We start from the raw sequence: 22,644 nt of genomic DNA on the forward strand, positions 1-22,644 counted from the left end.
ATGCATTAGGTGCATCCTGTTTCAATTTGTGGATTATCAGTAAAAATCTTCAAAATCAGATGTATCTGAAGTATTTCCTTGGCCATTCTGTTCTCATTTTCGATACCATCCTGTATCTGTAAGTAAACCCCTGCTTTCCTTGTTAGGGAGGTAAATCCTGAGTAGCCTAGTGCCTAAAAGCAGGACTTAGTAATTTCTTGTCCACGTTATTGAACTGGGGTGTGCCATCAAGCCTCAGCCAGATCTCTGTGACAGGCACACACAGTATCCTTCCTGAGAGGAGACCTTCCTTCTGTCAGATTTTTACCCTGCAATGGAGAAATGTTCCTGCAGATTTGATGGCAAATCAGAACCTCCAACTAAGCTGTTGATGGATAAAATCTCCTTTGGCAGTTCCTGACCTTCTGCCTTCCCACAAGTTGGCCCTTCTTAAGTTTCACAAAGCCTCTCTACTGAACATTTAGTAATTAATAGCCCTCAAACAAGCTTTTGCAAAAACATAGAACAGTCTTATGTACGTGGTAAAAGCCTACAAAAACAATGAAATCAAAAAGTAAACCCACCTATCATGACTTGTATTCTTGGTTTAACATTTGGTAGTTAAATATAGATATTAAATCTAAGTTCTTTTTTTTTTTTGTTATCCTACAAAGTTCATACAAAGCTGCAGTGTCAGTTATGATAATTGACTGTACTCCTTTTGAAATTTTTTAAACTTTGATTCCTGGGCTTTCTATATAAAATATGATAACTCCTAATTAAACATACACTACAAATGTAATTCATATGTTTTGTGGAAGTAAAACTGGATGTGTTTAGTTTCCTTATGGTGTCAGTGACAGAGTAAAACATGCCTTTTGCATTTATCTCAAACTTAAATATTTACATTTCTGCAAAGCTGTCTTGAACATGTAACTTGTCTTTTCCTTCCATTCCATTGTATTCTGCTTTTTTTTTTAGCACTCCTTATTGTGCTGGTACTTTTACATCCAAATGTTGCTTGTTCGTGGAGAACAATTATATATTAGTCTGAAAATTCCTCTGCCCTATTTGTTTGATGTGTTTAGGAGTTTGGTTACCAGGGATTTTTTTTTCCCCTTTCACATATTATTTGAGATTTAAAACCAGGGCCCATGGTCAAGGAAGGTGCTGTAGCAGTAGGATATATTGGACCTCTCATTTGATTAGACAGTGTAGGCTCAAGTTTTATTCATTACATATACAAGGTTAAAGGTTATATTTATTGTTTGACAGGATGAAAAGCTAATGAAAGAGGCTGTCATAGATACATAGATTATCTTTTCACTATCAAACCACCAGGTGATCTGCTTATTTTCTTCTTTATTGAGATTTCTTTTGGAAGAATGCCTATGGTATTAAGCATTAGTATGGAATTGTGTGTGCAGCCCTTACTGTACATTGAGGGTTTTTTTTGGGTTTCAGCATACTTGAAAATATGCTATGGTTTGTTTGTGCAGAATTGTATGACTTTTACTCCTACATTATAGTGAACGCATGGGGTTGACACGCTGCATTGTCCCTGCTCGTTAAAGTGTAAATGGGAATTTCTCCTCATTTACTTCCAGTCATACATCCTGTTAAATAAAATGATTTCTTCACCAGGCAAAGTAATACTGATATTGACATGTGTATGAGACATCACACGCCCATTCATTGAGTGGAAAAAATTATATTTTGTTAATATAGAAGGTGTTTGAGTGACGGGTGGTGATAAGCATAACCACTTTTCCTTATTACTGTGCCATTGCAAGAAAAGGAAGTGATAAAGCCCCAAGGCTTCTCAATGTAATAATGCAAATGAGTGCATCGAAGTGTGAAGATTTCAAGGGAAGCCACACTTAATACTTCCAAAAATGTGTATGCTGTGGAATGGAGTTTATGGGCTTAGCAAGAGCCACACTCACTGGAAAAATGGAATCAGTTTCTGTAACTTAAACTTCTCTCTTTGCCACACAAAAGTCAACCAGCAGGAGAAAAATTAGTTTGCTTCTCATTTGGTTTAAGCCACACAGTTAAACATTTTCTTTTCTTAAATAAGAAGTTCATTTACTTTTTGAATCTGCCAGAACCTTTGTACTTGGTAAAGTTGATGTTGACGTGCTGAAGAAAATCTCTTTATAAATTTGGGTAAAATTTGAATTTATTTAAAATTTTCAAATACCATCCTCAGATGTCATACTTAAGGGTTGTTATTTGCTATGTTGGGGGTTTTTTTAAGTAAAAATAGCAAGCTTTCAGGAAAAGCTCAGTCTGTATTCAGCCAGAGCCAAGTAAAGCCACGTGCAAGATTTCTTTTGTATCCAGCTACAATTTTGCACTGTACATTACACCAAAAAAAAGAGAGATAGATAAGGTAGCTACTGCATGAATTAGAGTCAAGATAAACAGAATATTTCAATGGGCAGACAAATAGGATGCTATGTGTTCAGCTCTGCTCTCACGAGAGAATGTAGTTCTCTGAAGATAGCTGGCAAAACAGTAAATATTACATGAGCTAACATAACATGTCCAGTGGATATAAACACTAGATGTATTGACAATACACTGGTTCAAAGGCCAGATGTCTAAAGAGATTAGCCAGATAAAAAAGGATGACATGAATAGCAGTGTGTTTTTAATGTTAAAGTAAATACTTACTTTATTTTTAAATGGAAAAAGAAGCACAAAATAAATTCAAACAGCAGCTTTTAGTAAATCAGAAGCAAAGTGGCTGAATAGATATTATCATGCAGGGAGTTGTTTTGCTAGGTTGGGGTAAAGAATATATTATAAACTATTTTATGGAAAGTTCATACGATTTGCTAGGAGTCCTTACAGAGGGCTTTTTAATATAAAAAGACAAATAGTGTGTTTGGAAAAGGCATTTTATAAAACATTTTAGAAAGAACTTTTTATTTAATGTTCAGAACAATTTGTTTGACTCAATTTTAGTTTCTGTACTAGTTTTAATTTTTAAGGTACAGGACTGAGTAAGTAGATGGATTGAGCTTTGCATATATATTGTTTTGTAAAAGTAATTTTATATTAATTTTCAAGGCAGTAGAATTTTATTGAAATCACAGAATCACATAATAGAAGGGGTTGGAAAGAACCTCTGGAGATCATCTAGTCCAAATTCCCTGCTAAATATGTTTTTACACTAATGCAGGGAATATGATTGTGTCCATGTGGGTTTTGGGTACCTCCAGAGAAGGAGAGTCCACAACTGCTCTGGGCAGCCTGTTCAGTGCTCTGTCACAATGAGTAAAGATTTTTCTTATGTTGAGGAGTATCTTCCTACGTTACAGTTTGTGCCTGTTGCCCGTTGTCCCATCACAAGTCACCACTGAGAAGAGTACATCCTCTTGTCACCTGCCCTTTAGAAATTTAGAAGTGTTCATCAGGTCCCTTCTCAGTCTTCTTCAGGCTAAACGGATCCAGCTCTGTCAGCCTTTCCTCACACAAGAGATGCTCCAGTCTTCTCGTCATTCCTGTAGCCCTTCACTGGACTTTTTTGGCCTTCTTGGTCACAAGGGCACGTTGCTGGCTCAGGGAGAGCTTGTTGTCCACCAGGACTTCCAGGTCCTTCTCTGCAGCACTGCTTCCCCTGACCTTTACTGGCGCCTGGGGTTATTCTTCCCTATGTGTAGGACCCTTAGGTTCACCTGCACCCAACTCTCTAACCTGCCCAGGTCTTCCTGAATGGCAGTGCAGTCTTTAGGTCCATCAGCTACTCCTCACAGTTTTGTATTGTCAGCAAACTTGCTGAGGTAACACTCTGTCCTCTTGTCCAGGTCACTGATTAATATGTTGAACAAACCAGACCCAGTACAGACCCCTTGGGCACACTGATGCCTACAGACCTCTAACTAGATTCTAGACCACTTGTCACAACTCTCAGGGATCTGCTATTCAGCCAGTTCTCAATCCACCTCACTATACACTCATCTAACCCACCCTTCCTAAGCTTGCCTGTGAAGATGTTATGGGATATGGTGTCAAAACCCTTGTTGAAGTTGAGGCAGACAACATACTCTGCTTTCCCCCATCCACCTAGCCAGTTATAGCCATCATAGAAGGCTATTGGATTGGCCAGGCAATTCCCGTTGGTGAATCCAGGTTGACCACTCCTGGTAACTTTCTTATCCTCCATGTGCTTAAGGATGTGCCCCAGAATGAGTTGTTCTATCAGCTTTCCAGGGATGGAGGTGAGGCTGACTGGACTGTAGTTTAAGTCCTCCTTCCTACCCTGTTTGAAGACTGGAGTGATGTTGGCTTTCCTCAAGTCCTCAGGCATCTCTGCTTTTCTCTGTGACCTTTGAAAGGTGGCATAGCTGTAACATCTGCCAACTCCTGGACCACTCATGGGTGCATCCCATCAGGGCCCATGGATTTGTGGATGTTGAGTTTGCCTAGATGTCTTTTGACCCAATACACCTCAACCAAGTGAAGGTCTTCCTTTCTCCAGACTTTCTTTCTTACCTCCAGAGTTTGGCATTCCTGAAGGTTGGACTTAGCAGTAAAGATGAAATAAATGGAAATAAAGTTGCATGAAGGTACAGGGATAGATCCATAAATAAAATTTATCTCCATTTTAAAGCCATGGTATCAGATTAAAACCACAATAGTTGTCTTTCTGGACTGAGACTAGCACTGTAGCACTTTGGAAAGTGGCTAAAACTCCACATACCCTGCACATTTTACAAGAAAAATGTGAGACTACCCATACTCTAGAGCATCTCATCTAGCAGGACACATAGGTCATCAGAGTAAAACTGGATTAGTTGGTAGTTTGTACAACTAAGATTTAAAGTCTTTACAGAAAAGTCATGTCTTTACTGAAGGGTAAACTGTTATCATTTCTTTGGTAACTTCACATTGCCACAGGGACATTAAAAAACCATTAAGGAAGCCAGGGGCAGATGTCTTTGAATTCACTCCACGCTATTTTATTTACAGGAGTTTTTGCTTTCAGTCATTTAGTAAACACAAGCTGATCTGTTTGTGGTTAATCAGCAAATATTTAAATTACACAGCAGGAAAATTACAGATTTGAGCGCTTTCTGTTAGTGTTTTCATTATGTATGGTGTCCTACATCAGAGGACACTGAAGTCCTTTCCATTAATGTGCATAGAGATCTCCGTTACCTCACAGAAGAGGAGAAGAGGGGGATCAGGTATTTCTTGGTTTGGAGGGGGTTTTTTTTGCCACAGGCCAGAGATGTCTGTTGTAATGCTAAAGCAGAAGCTGCAGTTGTATGAGCAGAGTGCAGTGCCCAGCTTTCCTCCCTGTGTAGTGCTGCACTGCCTCTTAGATTGCTGTTGTCACCTCTGTATAAATGGTGCCATGTTTCCCTGCCAGCCTGTCCACACTTAGCTCAGGGATTTCTAGCACACCTTTGTATCAGAAGCTATTGTCATACCTAAACAGGTTACCCAGGAACATTATAACTTCCTTGAATCACAGAAATGAACCTTCATCTCCTGAATCCCAGGCTACCATTCAGATCAGTAGTTCATCCAATCCAGGATCCCATCCCTTCCCTTCCCTTCCCTTCCCTTCCCTTCCCTTCCCTTCCCTTCCCTTCCCTTCCCTTCCCTTCCCTTCCCTTCCCTTCCCTTCCCTTCCCTTCCCTTCCCTTCCCTTCCCTTCCCTTCCCTTCCCTTCCCTTCCCTTCCCTTCCCCCTTCCCTTCCCCCTTCCCTTCCCCCTTCCCTTCCCCCTTCCCTTCCCCCTTCCCTTCCCCCTTCCCTTCCCCCTTCCCTTCCCCCTTCCCTTCCCCCTTCCCTTCCCCCTTCCCTTCCCCCTTCCCTTCCCCCTTCCCTTCCCCCTTCCCTTCCCCCTTCCCTTCCCCCTTCCCCTCCCCCTTCCCCTCCCCCTTCCCCTCCCCCTTCCCCTCCCCCTTCCCCTCCCCCTTCCCCTCCCCCTTCCCTTCCACCTTCCCTCCCTCCCACCTTCTCTTTCACCTTCCCTCCCTCCTTCCTTCTCAGCTTCTTTGGAAGGATAATTCCCAGGAGGGATTCTTCCCAGACATTTCCACATGTGCAAGAAGAGAGGTGACACTCATGATATTTCACTTAAAAAGTCCATTTCATTCAGCAGATATTTTGTGCATTTCAGCATTTTTTTCTTCAAACGAATACTAAAGTAATTGAAAGAAAAATGGATTCTGACTCTGAAAAGAATATTGATGAGGATGAAGGTAATCTTCAGAATGCAGCTTTTTAGATTTATCATTTAATAAATTGAACATGTGTCTTCTGAAAGTAGATTATTTTAGCTACTTGTGCAGGCATTTTTACATGAAAATGGGAACGTACCATCTTGCAACCTCATATCTTTTATCTTCTAAATTGAAATAGCACTTAACCCTGAAAGATGTGATGGTGTGTTTGCATTAGTGGTTTATGTGACTTTGGAAAAGAAATGTTAAGTTCTTGAGAAAAAGTACCTTTTTCCTTAAATACAACAGTATATGTATAACTTTTTAACAACAAAAGACATTATTTAGAGCTCTGGGTTCAATCATCGTTATCATTTGCTAGTCTATAAAATAAAATAGCTTGTAATTGTTTTTGAGCATCAGTTAAGCTTCACAGCTCTTGTTACTGTAATCAACTTGCAGTGAGGAATGAAAACACGTAGCTTATTTGCTGAAAGACATCTGATCAGCTTCAAATGTGTTTTGAAAGGCCTGGAGTTGTGATTTGCAATGTTGTAGTAATCCCCATGTGCCATCACTACTCTGCCTTCAAAAATCTAAGTACACTAATATTGTGACATATGATACCCCTGTCTTCCACAGCCTGACAATTCACTGCAGTGTAGCCTAAGATGCACCTTGACAGTAAAGGGAAGGGATATGAGTGATAGAATCATAGTATGAATCAGGGAATGGATTGTGGTGGAAGGGACGTCAAAGCTCATCTAGTTCCAACATGGGCAGAGACACCCTCCACTAGACTAGGTGCCCAAAGCCCACCTAACCTGGCCTTGAACACTGCCAGGGAGAGGGCAGCCACAGCTTCTCTGAGCAACTTGTGACAGTCACAGGTTGTCACCACTCTCATTGAGAAGAATTTTCCTTAATACCTAATCTAAATCTACATTTGTTCACTTTAAAGCCGTTACCCCTTGTCCTGTCACTCCATGCCCTTGTAGACAGCCCCTCTTCAGGCTCCCTGAGGTACTGGAAGGCTGCAATAAGGTGTTCCTAGATTCTTCTCTTCTCCAGACTGAAAGACCCAACTCTCTTAGCCTGTCTTCTCAGAAGAGGAGCTCCATCCCTCCAATCATCTAGACGCTCTCCAACAGCTCCATGTTTTTCTTGTACTGGGAACCCCAGAGCTGGATGGGGAACAGAGTCCCCAGTCTATTCCACCAGAGTGGAGTAGAGGGCAGAGTCAACTCCCTTGGCCTGCTGATCATGCTTCTTTTGATGCAGCCCAGGATACAGCTGGCTTTCTGGGCTGCAAGTGCACAATGCTGGGTCATGTTGAACTTTCCATCAGACAACAACCCTAAGTCCTTCTAGTCAGGACTCCTCCCAATCCAATCCAATCCAATCCCATTGATTTTTCTAACATTTTGTGTCGCTTTCTCAGACAGAGTGAACATTTCCTGTAACTGACTGGAGTGGGAATTATTGCTGTAGCTTTTGAAATGTGCAGTTGGGGGACTGGAATCTGTTCTGCCAGAGAAGTGCATGCACAGTACCTTGATGAGTGTCATATCAGCAGATCCCATACAGACCTCAAAGCAACCCAGAACCTTGATACTATTTAGTGAAGGGCACAGATACAGACACAGTTTTTCAGTCTAATAGAAAAATAATGCCTTTTTATAAATGACTCTTTCAAGGAATTGATTGAACAACCATCTTTATATATTGGCAACTTATGGGCTATAATAGTGTCAGGGTGTTTCCTTGGCAGCGAGTGGCAGGATGTGTAACAAAACCAAGGATAACAAAAATGCAAATATTTTCTTGCTCTTGTTGCAGTAGTTGCAGAGGAAGCCTGGAAAGCGTTAGGGAATGGCTCATACGTCTCTTTCATGAATGTTTTGTGAGGTCTTGCAGTGCAATCTGCATCAGATAACACTGATCCTTAGGGATTACTCTCATATTTTACACGTTCGAGAGAGAAAGCTCTTAACATCTCCATGACACAGCAAAGTATTAAGCATCCAGAGTATTTAATGTGAAAAATACTCAGATAATAATGGTTTAAAATCGAAGTGTTTATTAAATACTGCTATTTAAAAACATAAAATGGGTAAAATTGGAAAACAGCATGTTCAGTGTCAGCCTTTTGTAACAGCCATCTCAGAAAGCATTGCAGTGCTGAAGGAATCACATACTCGTAGGTTTAGAATTGTTCAGTTAGTTACATACGTGGTGTAGTGAAAGACACTGATTTCAGTTTGTACTGGTATTTCCATTGTAAGCTACAGGATTTTAACTCAGGAGAAAAATTCTGTCGTGGAATGCAATGCAATACCTGTTAGTGTTTTGAAAAGGGTCAAAGTCCCTGAGCATAAGTTTGTTTTCAAGTTGCAATTTCCTTAATAATATTGTTTATAACTCTTAATTTTTGATTAATAGAAAACAAGTAATCATTTAAAATTATAATAAGTGTATACATGTGGTGTGGGCTCTTCTGTAATTATTAAACTCTGTGTTTAGTTTTACCACGAAAGATAAAATCTGACAATTCTTTGTAGGTTGGTGGCAAACACACTAACACCATCTGATCTGGAAAACAAAGCTTTAAGACCATATATACTTCAATGTCTTCTCTACTTTCTGTTGTATTTTTTTTTCCCCAGTGGCTTTCATTTCCCACAGTAACAAATGCATTTGGGGAAAAAAAAAAAAAAAAGAGTTAAAGTGTGTTTAAAAAAATCCTAGAAAAACACATATCCCCTAAGTACACACAGCAAACCCAACAGATCCTATTACTGCCTTACATTTCTTTTTGTTTTTTTACCTGATTTGTATAGATTTTCTGTTAAGTATGCTCAGAGTGGAGTTTGAATTTGCAAATAATTTTCAGATTCTATTGTTTTTAAGCACAAAGCTTGGTTGTTTTTTTTTTTCTCAGTAAAACCTAGTTTCATTCAGACAGAAAGTAGTTCCAGTCCTGCAGGACTATGCATGGTTTTTTAGGCATTTCTGCTTAGGATCACCAGACACCGTCAGCAGTTCCGCGTGAAATCTTTTCATCATGAACTGTGCATTACAAAGTATCCTGTGTGAGCAAAAGTCAGTTTTCATTAGCTGTGTGATTATGGTGAATGACAGCAACAGAAATATTAGTTTGGCCTCAATGCATTTAAAATGCAGTTTTAGAAGTCTATTTCCAGAACATTGTTACTGAATTAATTGGGAAACAACTCATACTTCAAGAAGGCCCTGAAAGTTTGCAGATGTGGATCACTTACATTTGTCAATTAAAATAAGGAAAGTCCTAAGAATTTTAGTGCACAAAGCCTTTGAAAAGAAATCCTGATTATAGCAATCTGAAGGGATTGCTACAGTGTAGAATGAGTTTGGTTGAAGTGTCCTATGTCGTGAATCTTAATGCAGAATTAACCTGTGACACGTCAGACGTGCTGCCCTTCAGCTGATAATATATTTGACCTCTTATCCCTTTGCAGCCTATTGGTGCTTTGAACCCAAAGAGAGCAGTCTTCTATGCAGAACGGTATGAGACATGGGAAGATGATCAGACTCCACCTTATCATTATAACACCCACTACTCTACATCTACTTCTACATTGGCTTGGCTTGTTCGTATTGTAAGTATTTCTGGATCCTGGTTTTCATTAATAACTATCCTCTTTTCTGTCATTTACCAGTATTTCAATTTTATTAATGACAGTATCTTTCTATCAAAATCTCACTGTTGTTCCCTACCTTAAATTCTCCAGGAATACTGTGTATGCTCATTTGTAGTGATGACAGGGTCCTTCCTGCCCAATCAATCTGAAATCCATTTAGACACAAAATTGTGGTGGCACAAGGACATGTACGATGAAGAAAATCCATCTAAAACTAAATCTATCTAAAAAAATGTCTCTAGACAATATGGAAATCTGATACTACTCATATATCATATTATTACTTTCAGCTAGGGACAGATATGTGCAATGTTAAAGAAAAACCTTCCATAAAAAGCACATTAAAGTGTGTTAGATTGAGAGGGGAATTACAGAACCAGTTTTATATTAAAGCAGTATGGGGTAATATTTTATGCAAATGAACAATGCTTCTCAATTAGTTAATAGCTTACAATTTCCAGAAATGTAAAATTCTAGATTCTGACTTCAAACTGCTGTTTCAGTTCTGGAAACCTCATACTTAAATCCTTTTCTCAAAATCAGATCTGGGGAACGGGGCGAAACATCAAGGATAGAATGAATCTGAATTCAGTTTAAGTGTTAACAGTGAATTAGAGAAAAATGTTGGTGAGAGAGTTAAGGTTTCACAGAGAAACCTGAATTAATGAAAAATTCCAGTCACTGTGTAATTACTGAATTTAAACTACACCCTGCCAATAAAAACCTGTCACACAAGGTGTATTCTAAGAGTGTTTTGCACAAACCAAAGCAAAACAGACACACATAAAGCCAGAGATCTGAGTTTCCTCTCATCTCAGCCTCCCTTAGACATATCCTGGTTTTCTGCTCTTAGTTCAGAATAGTTCTTAACCCATGGGAAAGTAAACGTTGATTACACTCCTAGATGGGGTGATCACTGTACTCTTAAATGTTGCTAAATTATTCATGTACTGTGAATACATTTTATGGTTCACATGTGCTTCTTTGTTGCCTTAAAGTATATTAAAAACAGTGGGTTTATTTGCATGTTTATCTATTAATTTTGGCTGCTATTCAACAAAAGATCTCCTCTTGCTAGTCAGCGAATTCTTAGGTCTGAAAGTCTGCTTACAGGCTGAATGTACAGCACACCAAGGAGTATTCATTTCCTGTATTAGGCTAATGCTGTGTCATTTTTACTACTGTTGTTTATGGAATATTGTAGGTGTTCTTGCTCTCTTTCTCTTCTGCCCTACAAGAACGAAAGAACAAGGTCTCTGCCTTGATGGCATTGCAGTGTAGACCTGAAAAAATACATTTGTTAGAAGAAACAATGCATGTGAGAACAGCAACCAGAAAAGAAATGAAATGCTGCCTGTGGAAGTGATTGCTGATGGCAAGAAGTGGAAACAACAAAGGCAGAATTTAAATATAAGGGGCACACCTAGATAGGTCTTTTGAGGAGGATATAAATAAGAGTGGTCAGCAAAGAAAAGCAATCACTAGTGGGAGGAGATTGCAGAAGTGAGAGGGAGACAGATGTGGGGAAAGTTTAAAGCTAGAAAAGGGAAAAAAGAAATAACGTGATGAAAAACTAAGTGTGTAGTGGCACAGTAAAAGATTATAGCTATGAGGATTATAAAGTCATACAAACCCTTAAAGAGATATTTTTGGCTACAAAATAAAAGATGAAAAATCCTAAGGGAAAAGATTATGCCAGTGAAATTGATAGATAAGGCTAAGAGAGATTTTTAGAAGATAAAGTAGGATTTTTTTTGCTCGTGAACTTTTTGAGCTAGAGTTTTGGTATTAGTTTGTGAAGAAGACTGTGCAAGAACATTTTATAAAAGGTAAATTACAGTCTAGTCCTGAAAGAGGAGGGTGGCAATAAGAGATGCCGAAATTCAGATCGAAAAATGTGCTTGGTATTTTCAGAAATTGAAGGAGATGTGTTACTGTTGAGCTTTTGGTAGAAAGTAAGAGTGAAAGAGAGGAGTGGAAAGCAAAATCATGGGAGAAAACTGAGCAGACCTGAGAATAAAAGAAAAGGGAAAGAAAAAAAAAGAGTAATGGAGAGGAAGCAAACCAACAAGCAAGCAAACAAACAAGAACTATGACAAAATGTATAATTGGAATGAAATAGTGTAGATGGAAGCAGAGCAAACCAGTAAAAAGTAATAGAAATCCAGGAGGAGAAACAACATGCCTAGACCTTTGTACTAGAGGAAACACTAGCTTCAGTAGGAAAAATAGTTCCAGCCACTCTGAAGTAGGTATATATAGAGCTGTTTAATTGCCATAGAACCCTAAATTTTTTTGGGATCCTGCTTTTTGGCTTTGAAAGATGCAATCTGGTTCCTGTCACTTCTCTTCAAAATACCGCTTGTAAAATCATGTTTCTGAGACAATTCTGTGATAATCTGCTCCCTGCTGCCTTTCATTTCCCTCTGTTGCTTTCCTTTATCTGACATACCAGACTACTTTTACAGAAGACACTTTATACCTTAGCCTCAGTTCTGTCCTGTTTCATGATTTTGGTATCATCAATCTCTCTGTTCATTTTTCATTAATGAGCTTTTCATTGGTAGTACAGTTTTGTCTTGAGTTCTGTGTAGCGAGTGTCCAGTCAAACTCCATCTTTAAAGATGACCTGTTTCACTGTGTTTCAAAAAATATGACAGTGGCTTAGTTTATAATCTGTTGAAGCTACAGATAATTACAGCAACTATAATAATTTTGTTATTATCTTTTGTTCTTCTGCCTTTCTTTACTCTTAAAAGAATAAGGCATAATCCTCAACTGGAGACATGGGCTACTAGAGCTTCTGCAAAGCTTGTCCTTGTATTTTCTGTGAGCTCTTTGGACAGGTCTGTGTGCATTCCATTCCTTCATGCAAGAAGGCCCTTAGAAAAATAAGGCAGTTTCAGGATAAGCGATGGTTCAGCCTAATATCAGATTGGTTCTGGTCACTTTTGAGGGTTATACAGCAGACTCTAAAACTCTCCAAAACTCATCCAGGGAAGGTGACTCAACCCCCTCCCTGGGCAGCCTGTTCCAGCCCTGACAACTCTGTCAGGAAAACATCTGTTTCTAATGTCCAATCTGTCCCTGCCCTGGCACAGCTTCATGCCATTGCCCCTTGTCCCATCTCCTGTCCCCTGGCTGAAGAGACCATCGCCCACCTCTCTACAACCTCCCTTCAGGTAGTTGTAGGTGGGGAGAAGGTCTCCCCTCAGCCTCCTCTTCTCCAGGCTCAACACCCCCAGCTCCCTCAGCCGCTCCTCAGAGGATTTGCCCTCCAGCCCCTTCCCCAGCCTGGTTGCCCTTCTCTGCACTCGCTCCAGGACCTCAATGTCCTTCTGATGGTGAGGAGCCCAGAACTGGACACAGCACTTGAGGTGTGGCCTCACCAATGCCCAGTACAGGGGCACAATTACTTCCCGAGACCTACTGGCCACACTGTTTTGATACAAGCCAGGATGCCAGTGGCAGCCAGTTTCTCAGTCAGAATGCTGTGAGAAACCCTGCCAAAGGCTTTCCTGAAGTCCAGGTAGACACATCCACAGCCTTCCCCTTGTCCATTAAGCAGGTCACCTTGTCATAGAAGGTGATCAGGTGAGTTTGACAGGATCTACCTTTTGTAAACTCATGTTGACTGGGCCTGATCCCCTGGCCATCACACATGAGCTGCATAAGAGCTCCCAAGATGACCCTCTCCATGATCTTCCCCGGGACTGAGGTCAGGCTGACAGGCCTGGAGTTCCCTGGATCCTCCTTCCGGCCCTTTGTATATATGGGTTTGACATCTGCCAGCCTCCAGTCGAGTGGAACTTCCCCAGTCTGCTAGGATTGCTGATAGATGATGGAAAGGGGTTTGGCTAGTACATCTGCCAGCTCTCTTAGCACCCTTGGGTAAGTCCCATCAGGCCCCATTGACTTGTGGGTATCTAACTGGCCAAGTAGGTCGCTAATCGTTTCCTCCTGAACCATGGGGACTTTGTTATTCTTCCCCTCCCTGACAGCCAGATCCTGAGGATGAGTACTCAGGGAATATCCATCTTTACTATTAAAGACTGAGGTAAAGAAGGAATTAAGGACCTCAGCCTTGTCCTCATCCCTTGTCCCAAATGTTCCCTCACCATCCAGTAAGGGCTGGAGATTCTCCTTGCCCCTCCTCTTACTGTTAATGCACCTAGAGAAGGACTTTTGATTATCTTTTACAGAATTGGCCAGTCTGAGTTCCAGTTCAGCTTTCTCCCCACATGAGCTCACTAAATTCCTATAGTCAGCCCAAGACACTTGCCCCTTCTTCCAAAGCTCATATTTTTCCCTCTTTTCCCGAAGATCTTCCTGGATCTCTCTACTCAGCCAAGCTGGCTTCCTTCCTCGGTGACTTCTCTTCTGACAGCTTGGGACAGCCTGTTCTTGTGCCACCAGGATTTCTTTCTTGAGGAGCAACCAACCCTCTTGGGCTCCTCTGCCCTCAAGGGCTGCCTCCCATGGAATCTTATTGAGCAGCTTCCTGAACAGACAAAGGTCATCCCTATGGAAGTCTAAGGTGCTTGTTCTGGTGTCTCCCTTTCTTACTTCTCCCAGTACTAAGAATTCTATCAGCTTATGATCATTATGCCCCAGGCGTCCTCCAACCTTCACACCCCCCACTAGGCCTTCTCTGTTTACAAACAACAAGTCCAGCAGGGCACCTTCCCTGGTGGGTTCATTCACCATCTGGGTCAGGAAGTTGTCTTCCAAACACTCCAGGAACCTGGTAGACTGCTTCCTCCCTGCTGTATTATACCTCCAGGAGACATCCAGTAAGTTGAAGTCCCCAGTAAGGATGAGGGCTAGTGATCACAAGACTTCTCCCAGTTGTTGAAAAACCAACTCATCAGCTTCCTCCTCTTGGTCAGGTGGTCTATAGTAGACTCCCATCACTACATCTCCCTCATTTCATTCTCCTCTGATTTTTACCCAGAGACACTCAACCCTGTCTTCACCATACTCCAGCTCCAGGCTGTCAAAGCATCCTCTGACATACAGGGCTACCCCACCTCCTCTCCTACCCAGCCTGTCACGCCTGTATAGTTTATAACAAGATGACACACATGGCCTCTTTCTGTACAGACCCCCTGCACACACACGTCTGTGTGTGCATGCATACACTCACATGGGAATGGAAATTGTAATTCTTAATTAACTGATGCATGTTTATTTAAATTAGTCCATTGCACATTTCAGACTACTCTGTAATACTGGAATTCTGAAAGGGCAGGAAATAAAATCATCTGAGCCACAGCACAGAAATTTGTGATGCTTTAATAACAAATGACTCCTGCTTTTTCTCTAAAGGTGTAAGGTTTGTATCCATAATCAACTGTTTCTGGAGAGTGATCAGCTTTCTTTCAGATTTGAGAGGCAGATAGCTACTTTGCAGAGACAAATGAATGTGAAAGTCCAACGAATTGTTGAGTCAAGTTAATAATGATGATAAAAACTAACAGAGAACACCACGATTTCTGTAACGTTGCCTTCCTCTCCTTTGAGGGGTTAGTGAAATCGAACCATAGGTAAACATTTTTGCACATCATACATCTTTAGGTCTAAACCTAGAAAATCCAACTTATTCCTTAGGGCAATCTAAACCAATATCACCCACAAGTTGGCTCCAGCAAAGAGAATAAGAGGTATTCTGGGAAGGGGTGCACTGTTCTGTTGACAAAGTTCTATTTTTGTATCAATGAAATTAAATATTCATAGTTTATGGATAGATGATCTTGCCATCTGGTTCAAGAGTAGTTTTTTTCATGCACTTTCCATGTGGCCCAGTGAATCTTTGAGTTGCAGTAGGTAGAGTACTTTAAACGAAGAATCATACATCAGAATGCCATATACTCCAGTGACCTGAATGTCAGCTTGAAAAGTAGGAGAACAGAAAAGCAGGCAGAAGAATTAATTCTGGCTTGAATATGAATATCAGTAGTTGCTCTTGAAGTTCTTTTTGTGTGAATCAGTTACGTCATCATTCAAACAAAGACCAGTATTAGAGAGTGTGATTCTTTAACATCCTGGTCAAGAGAATAACTGGTGTCCAGTTTCTACTGGAATAACTAAGCACTTGTATAAGGTAGAAGAAATTCTGGATTTATTGTGAGTCAGGTCTCACTGAAACTGGTTTTCAGCGAGATTCACAGGTGGGGACATCTTGAAATCCTCTTGTAAACAGAAGAGAATCTGAGTCTCCTGTTTGGTAGTTCTGAGCAGGACAGTTACAGATATATCCAAGAACAGGTGCATGTGACTGACAAAACCCCACATACTCTCTTTTTCTTACAAATGGCTGAAAAGACATCTTTATTTTACATGTCTCAGAATGACAGATCTCTTCCTCTTCCCTCCCCTATTTCCACCATAAATGATTCAAATGGGACCAGGCACTGTTAAAAAAGAGGTTGGAGTGAGAGAAGTGCTGGTGAATGGAAAAACAGGCTTGTGTTCATCATAATCAAGTACCCTACAAATATATCTTTGTGTTGGCAGTGAACAAGGTGTGAATTTTATTCAGAATATTAGGAATGAGTGAGACAGGGTTATAATGAAAACATTGTGTAGCTTTATAGCTTTCAGAGCAACAAAACCTTTACACGAAATGACAGTAATCGGTATCTTAGAATAACACTATTTAAATGAGTATATTGAATACAGATATGAATTGTATTTATATAACATAAGCACTTGGCTTCCCAAAGAATAAAAATTACCTTAAAATTATGTGAGCAGTCTGAGATAAAGGAAGTGAAAGCTCTGAAATTCTGCTAAGGATTGAAAATCCAAAAAGATAGGCACAACAGGTCATAGCAGGGTAGCATAATAGGACACCCTGTAGTGCTCAGCTATTAAAAGTTTAATCCTCGATTATGAATTTTATTGCTTTTGTATGTTTGTCTCAGATGCTTAAAATAATGTTGTCATGGAATTTTGGATTAATATTTTTACATAATTTATTGTAATTACATCATTTTTCCGGTTTCTTCTTCTTCTTTTTTTTTATTATCCATCAACTGCTTCTAATTTCAGAACCTCAGCAGTGGCCCACAGTCTGCTGCACAATAATATTCACAATAAATTACGTGTATCTTATAAAGAAAAAAAGTTATAGGTTGGGACTGGTAGAAGATAAAAGTATTTGTGCTCAGCTCAACAACTTATGAAGAGTTTCAGTATGGGTAAGCTAGAGAAATGGCATCATTTGCAAAGATTGCTACTGCAAATATAGAAGAGAATTGGAGTTAAACCCACAATAATTCTAATGTTGAAAGAATTCAATGCACATTTACTGTTAAAATTATAATATTAATAGAATTTTAGGCTAAATTAAAATAATACAATTCCTGTATGTATTGTTTTCAGTCTGCTGACTCTTGGCCTGAATCATATGCTTTCTCATTTATATTTTACCGGAAGTTCATTCTATGAAGGACTGTAAAATCTAGACATATAAACACTTTCTTTTAGTATTACAGTTAATTTTTGTGCTGCTCACCAAGTTAAACTATTGTTACCTTTTAATACTGTGTTCAAACTATAAACCTCTTCCTCACATACCATGTGCTCTTTCAATATTGACAAGTCGAAACAAACTCATACAAAGGGAGTTAGAGTCCTCCAAGAAGAAGTGATTATTTAACATAGACTAGTACTCTCTGATGGGAATAAATGCTCTGATAGAAATATATTTCTTAGATTGTTACTGGTTCTTTTGAATGTACCTTTTTACTATAAATCCCCAATATTTTAAGAGAAAAGAAAAATACATGGAAAAAAATATCAACTGTTCAATTAGCATTAGAATGAAAATGCATAATGCATAATGCAACTAAGATCAGGTTTCCACTCACATACACTGAATTTTAAGCTACTTTCCCTGGCTAAACATGAAAGAACAAAAATTTCTTTGTTCAAATATAAACAATTCCCTTAGGCTACTTCAAAAGTACCTGCATAGTATGATAGTAAGAGAGATATCCCTTTCCTTCTTCTTTAGAGACAAAAATTTAGAGCTTTTCTCTTCTTTGATAGACAGTAGCCTGAATGATAGAAAAGATTAATTGGGAAGATATACAGAGTACAGATCAGAGAAACAGTGGTCTCTAAAAATCTGAATTCCCTTTTGTTTTCCTCCTCTTTTTGGATTCTTTCAGTATCTTTGCATCTTCACTTTCTTTATGTATCTTTTAACTGCTCTTAAATGCTATAGAAAATGAATTGCTTCAATCCTCTTTAATCTTGGGTAATTTAAACACAATGTGTATTATGTGACATAATTCCCTCAAAATTTTATTATTAATGGAAGAGTTTCCTGCTTTGTTCAAAAGTTTCAGAAAAGGAAATAGAGGATATATAGAATAAAAATTAAATAGTAGATGGGTAATACCTCTGTGTTTGGGAAGATCATAGAACAGATCCACCTGGAAGCTATGGTAAAACACAAGGGCAGAGAGGTGATTGATTCAAGACAGCCAGTAGATCCTGCTGACCACCCTAGTGACCTTCTGTGGTGGAGTGACTACATCAGTTGTCTATCTGGACTTCTGTCAGGTCTTTGACATGGCACTCATCATTCTCTTGGATGGCCAGATCCAGGTGGTACTGGTCAATGGTTCAATGTCTAGATGGAGAATGATGACAAATGGTGTTCCTCAGGGGTCCATATTGTACCACTTAATATCTTCAATAACAGAGACAGTGGGATAGAGTGCACCCTCAGCAAGTTTGCCCAGATAGGTGGTAGATACCTCATTGATGGAAACATTCAAGGTTAGGTTGGATTCAGCTCTGAGCAACCTGGTCTAGTAGAAGATGTCCATGCTCATTGCATGGGGGTTGGACTAAAAGACCTTTAAATGACCATTCTGACTCAAACTATTCTATTTTTCTATGAATACTGCAATAAAAATTATGGTTGGTGATTACAAACTGCTTTGATTAATGAAACTTCTAAATAATCAGGACATACAAGGGAATACATTTCTGTTTGAATTTAATGAAAGGGACACTTTTCCAAGCAACCCCTAGCAAACTTTGACAAAGAGCAAGAAGTAGTTTCCATCCATGTGAACATATTGCAAAATATTAATTGAATCAGAAAGCCAATGGAGTGGTGCTGAAAAACCAGGGAGTTGGCAATGAGCTCAGTATTCAGATTCTGCTGTCAAATTAAGGATTTGGTCCCCTGTAAGCCCCTTCCCTGCAGTGGAGTGTGGTGACATAAAAATGGGTTCTTCAGACTAAAACTTGAGCTCTTCCTACAATTAACAGTTGTTTCCACTTAGTAAGTCTTGGGAGTCTGCTTTCAGGTAGGATTAGCAAAAGTAAGAACTCTAAATGTTTCATTTCTGTATCTCTGTCCCAAACTAATGGTAGAGCTAAATCTCTTGTAACCATAGTCTGCCTCGTAATGACCATGGAGCCATTCTGCCCACTGTGAGGCAGTGTGGAACCCACTGATCTTTTAAATTAAATGAAAAGGAAGATCCAGGTGGGGCATTTTTTTTTTTTAGAATTTATATATATATATTGTCTCACAAGGTGTAAACAAAGCATGGTAATATAAATAATACAGAGGGTGTTCATGATGGTTGCAGTGCAGAAGGTAGACAAACTCTTAAGTAGAACTAAGCCACATAGATCTGCCATGGATGGGTAATTAATCTTATGGAAAAATGAATATATAAAATAACCTTTCCTGTCAGAACTCAAGATCTGTGTGTGCAAAATGTGTTATTGCCAATAAATGTGCTAAGATATTCAGTACAGATACATGTAACTATGAGGTGCCATATTTTTCGTTCATTCTGCCTTTATGAAGTATTTTGATCTACAGAAGTAATTTGGATTTTGTTAGAAACCTGCTGCATGATGCCTTCTGCTGTTTTCTTAATTTGTCTTCATTTCATTAACTACAGGAGCCCTTTACAACGTTCTTTCTAAATGCAAATGATGGCAAGTTTGACCACCCAGATCGAACCTTCTCTTCAGTAGCCAGGTCTTGGAGGAACAGTCAAAGAGATACCTCAGATGTGAAGGTAACATATACATTAAATAAATTGATAAATGTGCATTTCCACTTGTGGCATTTTGTTTTATGTAGGGACAAAGAGGGTTTTTTTTCATTTCATCTCTTTACATTCAGTACACTAAGGACAGTTTAAATGAAAGCTAGATGCTACTAAATATTATTCCAACAGAAACAATCAAAGATTCTTTGAAGTTCAGTAGACAAAAGGTGTTTTGTTTTTAGAGAAAAACAACCTAACTGATCTAATTTAGATCAGATAATCAGGAGATGGAGAAAAGCCCAATAAATTGTTCTTTCCTGCTGTTAACTCAATATTTGGCCCACTCCATAAAACACAGCAGGAATTGGATTTGACCTTAAAGTGTCATATTGTTATAGCTTGCCTAGCTCTGGGTTTGCATTGCCTGGGGCAATTAATAAAGCATTAATGACAAGACCCATTTAAAATGTTGGCTTTTCTGTACAGCTTTAGCTTTTACTTGACTGTGCCTGGGGATATTATGCAACAATACGCATTAGATTAAAACAACTTCTACACGACATACAGAAACAGCCGGAGAGCACGGTGATTTCACTGTTGTTATTCCTTACCTATTGTTAAATACAAAGGGTTATTGTTCATATACATGGGGCCTTATCAGAAAGAACCCAAAATCTCAGAGTAATTTGAATAATATGATCCTTTCTTGATTCCCATTTTCTAGTAATAAGGTAAGCAAAGGCTACAGAATACCATTAATTACTCTTTATTTTTAAACTTTATTTTTAACTGAATGTATTACTCTTCTCTTTCAATGCTGCCACTCATATGATCAAATGCTAAAGTCAAGGTCATATTACCATTATATGTTGAACTTAACAAAAGTAGAACATGTAAATTTCTTGATTTATTTTTATTCCAGAGCTCCTGTTTACATAAATATTTCAGCAGTGGCAGAAGTGTATGTGGACAAACAATGTTCTTATTATTCATTTACTAGACAAATTGTAAATTGTGTGGCCACTTTAACATATGGGAGAAAGTGCTTCTTAAAGAAAAGAAATTAACCCAAATCTCTTGCAACCCATTTCATGTTTATTTATGCCCCTCTGGAAGACAATAATGTTTTAAGTACGATCACTGTTACCTTTGTAAGAAAAAGGAAGGAAATTTCAGGACTTGCAAGGAATTCAATTTAATATCTACAAAATTTGCAATGCAGCTATTTCTTCAAACCCAAAGTGCTGACATTTTGATTTTTTCCTTCTCAATGAAATCAGGTTTTCCTGGTATTCCCCCAGAATATCTGGGAAAATGGCCTCCTAGGAGTGGGAGTGGAACAAAAGATAAGAGCCTTAAACTGAGGAATAAGGGAAGACAGTTGGAAGTGACTGTAATCTTCTTGTCTGGCTTTAATACACAGGAGGAGGGCAGTTAAATACATGAAGGCATTGCAAAGGATAAAGGAATATCTGTAGACAGACAGAGGGATGGTATTCAACTAGGGTACATAATTAGTGAAAGAATTCTTCCTAAACTAGCAACTGGATGAGTTACCAGTAAAACAAAGAACTGAAATGTTTGTATGAAAATACCAGCAGTCTTGTGAACAAAGTGGGGTAATTTAAACTGCTGCTGCCAGCTACTGCAAGGATGGGGGGTTATGGAGGGAGAACAGTGGCATTAGAAAATGTGTTTGTATTTAAGAAAACCCAGATAAAACAGGTATTACAAAAAGATGCTCAAAACCAGATGCCTTCAGAAAAGGAAGGCAAAAGGTAAAGATATGGAGTAGCTTTGTACTTTCATGTCATTGAATTTAAAGTAGGGAGGTCGGAATAATTTGGATAAAAGAGTAACAATTAAGGGTCAGAGTTGCATTGGGGAAATATTATTCTAGAATACATTTGGGAGTCTGCCATAGAGCCCCAGAGCCAGATTTAGATATATATACATTTCTGTTATGCCATTAGAAAGAGAAATACTACTTGGAGCTAAGTCATTACAGAAAATCTAATATGGGAGACACAGATGAGGTATGTTAGCCAATAAATGTTTTCTCCAGATAATCCCTGACCTGTCTGTTCAGGGATACTTTAGGGATTAAAGATGCTGTTTAAAATATGGTTTTGTTAATTAATGAAGATACAGGGTGGGCGGGTTTAGAAATTAACCTTGAGCTGATTTATTATGAGTTGATTTAGTTTAAGATAAAAAAGATCAACTAAAGAAGATTCTAAAATAAGGTAAATTTAAAAGTTATGCTAAAGGAAAAAAGTTCATAAGCTGTCTAAATTAATAAAAGATTTTTTAAAAGTTGGCAATTGGAGGAGATTTTTAAAAAATGTATTTATTACCAGCATTCAATGTATTGCATCATCAAAATAATTTATTGTATATTAATACAAAGGCAATACTATAAGTCTAAGTAAGTGTACTTCAATAGCCTTAGCAATATATGTCAATGAATTGCTGTTTTGTGTTCAGTTTAACGAGGAAAATTCAAGATCAGAAGGATGGCAGAGAGCTTATAATGAGACAGAACTATATCCTTAGTGCTATAACAACTAAATTATCTCACGGCATCTAAATTCCACCTGAAATAGCCTTATGAGTGATTTATTTAAAGTTTTTATGTTCTTGGAGAACACAAGTTTGTGTTTGTCCCTCGTTCAGTTTTGAGTATGTGTTCATGCTGGATAAAGCAAATTCTTAGTGCTTGCTTCTTGTGCTGGGAACTTGCTAGTGGAATTATATACCCAAACTG

General features: G+C 38.8%; 1 protein-coding gene across 4 annotated transcripts in view; it reads left to right on the plus strand.

Moving 5' to 3' along the window:
- NBEA (neurobeachin) overlaps window positions 1–22,644 on the plus strand; it is a gene marked incomplete at both ends in the record, with an annotated part of 550,746 nt that overhangs the window by 459,462 nt on the left and 68,640 nt on the right. For all 4 annotated transcript variants that reach the window (XM_084277996.1, XM_084277994.1, XM_084277997.1 and 1 more), the window contains 2 exons: window positions 9,661–9,801; window positions 19,785–19,904. In XM_084277996.1, coding sequence (XP_084134122.1) covers window positions 9,661–9,801; window positions 19,785–19,904 — 261 coding nt within the window. The remainder of the gene's footprint in view (window positions 1–9,660; window positions 9,802–19,784; window positions 19,905–22,644) is intronic.

The sequence above is a fragment of the Gallinula chloropus genome (genome assembly GCF_964237585.1).
Source record: "Gallinula chloropus genome assembly, chromosome: 1".
NCBI classification, from domain to species: domain Eukaryota; kingdom Metazoa; phylum Chordata; class Aves; order Gruiformes; family Rallidae; genus Gallinula; species Gallinula chloropus.